We start from the raw sequence: 7443 nt of genomic DNA on the forward strand, positions 1-7443 counted from the left end.
TGTAAACGAAGATCTCGAAGAAATATTGAGTTGGTGTTGTAGAAATTCGCTGCTCATCAACCCTGATAAAACAAAACTTCTCTATGTGGGCGTCCCCCAACTAATGAGAACTTTACCTGCCACAATATTGGGAACTGAAATCAAGCCTGTGACCGTAGTTAAGGACCTGGGAGTGCACATTGATTGCCATCTTAACTTTAATATGAGCATATCACTAAAACGGTATCTGACTGTATGTTTAAATTAACGAGGGTCAATAGGATAAAACATTTACTGGATCGAAGCACTCTGATATACCTCATAAATGCTTTCGTCTTTTGCAAACTTTTTTATTGTTCGACAGTTTGGAGCAACACAAGTAATAAGAATATCAAAAAACTTCAGTTAGTCCAGAACTACGCTTGCAGGATCGTGACTGGCTTGAAAAAGTACGATCACATCACAGAGGCACTGAAGTCCCTTAAATGGCTTAACGTAAAGAAAAAACTACTTTTTAATGACTTAGTCATGGTTTATAAATGCATCAACAACTTGACTCCTAACTATCTCTGTGAACGATTTAAACAACGTTCCGAAATTCACCAAAGAGATACCAGACAGAAGAGCGAGCTTACGTTGCCCAAGTGCAGGATCGCGGCTGGGCAAAGGGCTTTTGCCTTCCGTGGGGCTAAAAGTTATAATTTTTTACCCAAATTTATCAGAGACACAGATAGCCTAAGTGGTTTTAAAAAGAAAATTTTTAAGAATATTCTTAATTCGTAACATGTGACTTTAGTATTGAAATATAAGCTAATTTTTTTTTTTTTTTTTTTAATATCATGTTATCTTATTATGACGTTTTTATGACTTAATATCTTATATTCATGTATGGCGGAAGAGCCCCCAGGGGGGAGCTATGCAATAAAGTATGTATGTATGTATGTATGTATGTTTTCGGCGAGTCAGCGCTATGTTGGTGGTCAACTTCTAGGTTCACCACCAACATAGCTTCATGCTTGCTCTTATCGTTTACTCCGAGAACGCTCACAAATGATATCGTTGCAAGAACAACAGCGATTATTAGAAGAAGCAGTTTAGCCATTTTTACAAGTACGTTTGAGACACAAATGAATAAAGGCTGATAGTTTCTAAAGAAACTGTTTGGAGCTGCGTCGGTGGGGGTAACGAAATAATTTGAATATATCAACAAAGTTGAAATGGTAAATTGGCCACCGTTACGATTATAAAAGCTGATGTTTCGAGCGTTAGCCCTTCGTCGGAGCGAATGACGAAGGGCTAACGCTCGAAACGTCAGCTTTTATAATCGTAACGGTAGCCAGTTTACCATTTCAACTTTGTTGATATGTTCAAATTATTTCGTTTGAGACACAGTTCACACGGCTGTGACAAAGTTCAGATGATCTTTGACTCCTGGCCAAACATCTCATTCTGGAACCCAGTGCCCTTCTCGGTTGTCCCTGGTCATGGTCAGTCTGCCGACCACTAGTCTCCTTTGCAGCCGCTCGGGCCGAAGTCACGCAACTCTCCCCGTCCCCACTCGTGGGGACGGGGAGCGTTGCGTGACTCCGGCCCGAGGGAGCGTTGCGTGACTCCGGCCCGAGCGGCTGCGAAGGAGACTAGCCGACCACCCAAGGATGCCAGGTAGAAAAACATTTTCTGCTTCTCTGGGTACAATCTTGATGCAGAGAGCCGAACAAGACTTTTATTTCTAAGGGCAATGAAATTTTTGTTTATTTTTTACAAGCATGTAAAGAATTGTGTCTATCTACGTTCATCGAAAAACAAGAAAAAGCAATGGTGGAATATTTCATGTAAAATGACAAAAAAAGTGAAAGTAAGGGATAAGAACCAACGATTATATTGGATGTCATCCTTTATATAATTTTTTTTAACCTTCCTCTGATATGTAAGTCCATGCTATTCCTTAATTTTTTGGTCGGGATCATTTGCGGTCTCCACTGGGGATCATTACTGGTCCGGGATCATTTGCGGTCCAATTTGGGGATCATTTGCGGTCCAATTTGGGGATCATTTACGGTCTTGGGATCATTTGCGGTCTGGGATCATTTGCGGTCCTGGGGCCCGTTTCTCGAAGGTTCCGGTGACTTATCGGGCCCGTAAATCTGTTCTGTTTTCCTTCAAGGTGATAGTTTGAGAGGTTTTAGAATTACACAATAAAACTTTCAGCTATAGAAACAAAATGGATCGGTTACGATGCCAGAAACTGCTTCTCTATTATTTAAATTTTGATTCTAACATATAGCTTCGGGCCCGTTAATTTACCAGGACTTCCGAGAAACGGGCCCCTGGGATCATTTGCGGATCCGTACAGTAATTCTGATAATGGTCTGGAATTAGTCGCCTGAAAAGGTAGACAGACACTGATTTTATGCGAATGTGGGTTTTCTGGAAAGTCCTCGCAGAATCCTTTTTTTTTTTTTTTCTTTGTTTTTGTTTTGTTTTGGTTTTTTTTTTTTTTTTTACTCTTCTCTGCAGGAGAATGATTGACAACTATTGGATGAGGTTGAAAGAAATACGAACAATGACTTGTCACTAGCAGGCAGATCCAAAAACCAAAGGCATATGATTCGTGTGTGAGACACGGGCTTGCTCGCGGCCGCCGGCAGGCTAACCTGGAAGGGCCAGGGTACAAGTAAGAGCTACCGTAAGGACACTGGAAACTACCTGCATGGTCAAAGATGGCGGATGGGAAGATCTACGGACGAAACCAAACGTGTCCACCGAAAAAAGATTAGTTGATCGTCAGGTAGAGGTTAACTATGGGACAAGAGCAAAGCAATAGTTTTCCGGGTCAGATGGGTCATCCAAATGTTCCATATACCGCGCAATCCTTGGGGAAAGTCAAAGATGAAGATGGAAAATCGAAATCCAAACAGCGAGCGAAACTGGAAGACATCATGGTCGTCAATGCGCCAACTGGAAAGACAAAACTTGTTTCCAAGACTGAAGATCTCGATATAAGGAATTTGAACAAATTACCTTATTTCTTACCACTGCTGAGAAGCACTGTCAATGTACCTGCGAGTAGAGACTTAGATTTCTTTGATAAATTCGATTTGCGTCCTTGCTTATCGTTGTGTTCGCGCTATGAGAAACATTTAAAGCAGTGTGCTGAGGCTGTGTCGTTTGATCAATCTATGCTGTCATCACGGATTCGAGAAATGGATTCTTACTGTGCCTCAGTTCTACGAAGAGTGAACGACAGATACAAAAGATTATCTCGGGTAGCGATGCAGATGAAAAAAGTTGAAGAAATGAATGCAAATCTGAGAAGAATTGATGCTAATCTTAAGCGCCTTGTTCCCATGATGGAAAGGTTGAATAACGTTTTACCTGATGAAGAACGCCTCGAAGAGTTTTCTTTATCTCCATATAGTATACAACGATAATACTGAGGCAATAACAACTTAAGGCAACATATCTAGAGCCTTTATTTTTAGCTTTAAAGGAGAGACCCACCTATCTACCTCTCAGTGAATTACATTATTTGCTGTGTTATTCCTTGTCTCATAAACTAAAGAGACAAGTTTGACCTGAGTTGCCTTATGTTCCATGTAGTATTATAAAATAATCTAAATTGTGCATGCATTTTTTATTGGCTCTTATGATATAATGGAAGTCGGATGCTTAGATGAGAAATCATTCAATTTTTTTTTTTTTTTGCTTCTTTATCATATAAAACAATTAGATTCCATAATGCCGTGGGTCTGTTCAGTTATAGATTACAGATATCAAAATGTGGGAAGAAGGCACATCAGTGACAAACTAGGCTGTTCTGTGTGCCATTTTTTTTTTGTCTCATTTTGATGTCATTTGTGATCTATGACTGAAGGCATGTGTAGCAATATGGGATCCATTTGATAAACTGTAGCTCCAAACCCTAGCTCTTGAAAGGTTTGATGACCAGCAGTGTACGCTCAAATTACAATGCAAGGCTTAAAATAGTCAGTTTGTGAAGGGAAAATTGGATCACCTCTTAATGCTTTTCTTGTTGATGCTCCTGATGGACCCCTGTAATTAAACAAATCAAACTAGACAGTTGTCTTTATCTTCCCTAAAAAAGGTGAATAATATCCATTTTTCACCCAACTGCACAAAGTAGAGTACAAATAACATGCTAATAGGGTAAAAATATCCTTTGATATTGAACAGTTGGTTATTTTGTACTGTAAAGACATGTTTAACCAGTTAACTGCAGGCCCCATGCTTCTCTATCTACTTTGCTTTTCCTGCCTCTTACAAAAATGAATGGAAATACCTGGCAAGTAAAAAAGAAGTTGGATAATAAATAACTTATTTTATGATTTGGTGGGTAGTATTACTTTGAATTTTACTTGCTTGTATTTTGATTGACCTATGAACTCATCAAAATATGGCACAACTCATAAATTACTCAGTGACACTACACTCCAAAATGTCCCATGATATACCATAAAAGCCTGCGTACAAGCCACACTTTTTTTTCAAAAATCGTTGCTAGAAATTGGGGGTGCAGCTTATCTGTGGGAACATTTGAAAAAGGCGTTGTGAATGTCAACACTAATTTCCATTTTCGCGTTCAATCTAATGCCTGGTTACTATGCTTCGAATGTTCTGCACACGTTCTTGTTTGTTGTAATGCAAAAATCTATGGAAAAACTGTGTTGAATGAAGGAATTCCTGTCAAAAAATACCAGAAAAGGGCCAATCATATGTCAAAGTTGGTACAAATGATGTACATTATATTAAAGTGCTAAAATTGTGGGTAAGACTTTGAAGTATTTTCCGTTGCAATGTTAATATTGAGTTTACGTTTGATGAACAGTGGATAAAGAAGACTCGACTCTGGATTTCTTTTGATTTCTTTCAAAAAAACTTTTCCAAAATTTGAGCTGCTAAATTCAGGGTGTGGCTTATCTGCAGGTGCAGCTTATCTCTGGGCTTTTACAGTATCATATATAATTATATATATATATAATTATATATATAAATTTAGTATAATTTCAGAGCTGAGCAAAGAGTTTCCAGCAATCTGATTGGTCGAGCGGTTCCTTATATGACGCTATATAAACCGCTCCACGCGGTTTATATAAAATGTTCGAATGAAATGTTAATAAATGTTACTAAAATGTTATGATTTTAGAAATTTCTCTGTTGCTCAGCTTTGAAATTATACTAAAACAATTATTCGCCTCAGGTTCGATGAATATTGTCGAATAATCTCCTCGACTTCGTCTCGGGGATTATTCGACGATATTCACCTCGCCTTTGGCGAATAATTGTTAAATAATAGAGAACAGAGTGGTCAACTGAAGACTTGACTTGACATTTATTGCTATTTAGTTTCGTACTACACAGCTTGTGTAGCACTCGTCGGATGAAATTGCCAAATGCCAATTTTGGCAATTTTATCCGACAATTTTATTCACCAATTTTATTCATACATATATGTATATTTAAATTTGAATATTGCTCATGTAATTAGTATGCTCCTGAGGAAGACCGAGATGGTCGAAACATCGAGCTAATAAACCAACAAAGCTACATTGGAGTTGGCCTCTTGACCATCATATTTCTGCTTTTATCTACATTATTTCAAGAGCCCACAATCACTTCGAGACTGATCAGCATTGTTTGTGGGACCCCTTACAAGTTTCTACTTATATATATTTATTAAAAATTAGATCATTGGATAATGCAATTCAAGACTTTTTATTGGCTTAGCCATTATGGTGTATCAGCCAATATACCATAATCCACAAATATGGCAAGCATGCGTATCAGCTTAAAATTAAAAGGGAGCTAAAAATTTAATAATTTAATGTTTTTAATAAAACAATTATTCCACTCGCACTTGTTGAATGAGATGATTATAACCAACTCAGCGCTACGCTCCTTGTTGGCTATCTATCATCTCATATCCAATGCACACTCGTGGAATAATTGTTAAATATATATATAAGCGAAATAGGCAACGGAGAATCCAGGACAGTGCTCAACAGTAAAGGAGCGATTACAGTGGCAAATGGACTACTCAAGTTACGCATATATGGATTTTAATACAGCCTGTTTCGTAGACCAACACAAGTTGATCCACTCATCAGTCAAACTCCATACACACTTTGATACTCGCCCAATTTGAAAAAATTCTCCACATCAATTATACCGGTAGTTTATTCTTTCTTTTGGAGTGAAATTCCTGGCGCTTTTAAAAAGGTCCCGGTCTCAGCTTTGATTGGGAATTTTGGTGCAATTCTCGCCTTATTTCAATGCAGGTTCTTAACATTTTCAGTGGATTCGACAATTTTTTAATTCCTATGTTTGTTTTTCTCGTAGATTGTGATAATTTTTCGCATAGTAATTACTGTTCTTGTTAGTGCGTGTCATCACGCCCTCTTTGTAAACCTATTTAAGGAGTTTGTAAGTTATTGTATTACAACTGATGAAGGTCTCGGACCAAAACGTTTTCTATTAAACTTTTCAGATTTTTTATTGAGTATATGTCTTCCTTCGCTCGAAGTTGTCCATCCTCATGTGCCACATTACTTCTTATATATGTATGTTGTTAGTTCAATTTTCTCCTCTAGTTTAATTTTTTCCAAACCAGTTCAATTTTTTTAAACCAGTTTAAAATTTTTTAAACCATTTTAATTTTACTGATTAGGGTTAAGCACTCCTTTTACTGATTAGGGTTAAGCATTCATTTCGCTGATTAGGGTTGAAGCATTCATTTTATTGAAGAAACATTACCACACACCAGGTATTCTACAAACAATAAGATACATTTTTCATTCTTTAGAATAAGAGCTTTCAAAAGTTACTAAGCTCAAGACACAATACAGTCTTGCATGCAATAAGTGAGTGCAAGGTAAACTGTTCAAACTATTTAAACATTAAAGGCACTAAAAACTAACTCTAAATGGGCTATATACTGACAAACATCACTGACTATAGGCCACTTACAAGGGCAGAAAATAAAATGGAAATGGAATTCAGGGGTCAATTTGTTAATTTAAATAAATAGTTTCTTGCTCTTAATTGGCCTCAAGGATCACCCAGGAAAGCTGAGACTTTCAAGTGATTTCTCTTAGAAACCAGGTGTGAGGGTCAACCATGAAGCAGCAAAATGTACATATTTTATGTAACAACTGTGTGTGAAGAATTTTTAACTGGTCAAGAATTTCTTTGACCCTTTAAAAAAGGGAGTAGCTAGGACTCCAATTCCCTTGCCTAAGTTAAACCTTCCTTCCTCCTCCAGAGAATGGTGGGGAGGGAGGATGGACCCATTTCCACCAGTTGGTTATAAAACCCAGGCTTAGCTCTTCTATGCAGAGATGTTTTATGTAAAATTATTGAATGAAAGAATACAACAACAAACTTATTTGGCATGGATATCACATGGTTAATGTTGCACAGACTACATGAGGAAAGAATCTGGCTCCA

General features: G+C 37.6%; 1 protein-coding gene across 1 annotated transcript; it reads left to right on the forward strand.

Annotated features, from left to right (window-relative positions):
* Positions 1 to 2661: 2661 nt before the first annotated feature.
* Positions 2662 to 3558, forward strand: LOC111326733 (BLOC-1-related complex subunit 5). The gene has a single exon (XM_022930804.2). It carries the CDS (start codon positions 2781 to 2783, stop codon positions 3408 to 3410), a length of 630 nt encoding a protein of 209 aa, XP_022786539.2. The 5' UTR covers positions 2662 to 2780; the 3' UTR covers positions 3411 to 3558.
* The last annotated feature ends 3885 nt before the right edge of the window (positions 3559 to 7443 follow it).

This window comes from Stylophora pistillata, chromosome 1, assembly GCF_964205215.1.
Source record: "Stylophora pistillata chromosome 1, jaStyPist1.2, whole genome shotgun sequence".
In the NCBI taxonomy this organism is placed as follows: domain Eukaryota; kingdom Metazoa; phylum Cnidaria; class Anthozoa; order Scleractinia; family Pocilloporidae; genus Stylophora; species Stylophora pistillata.

Bases quoted from the DNA above. Each gene is read 5' to 3' on its own strand.
- LOC111326733 (XM_022930804.2), top strand. From the start codon at position 2,781: ATGGGACAAGAGCAAAGCAATAGTTTTCCGGGTCAGATGGGTCATCCA.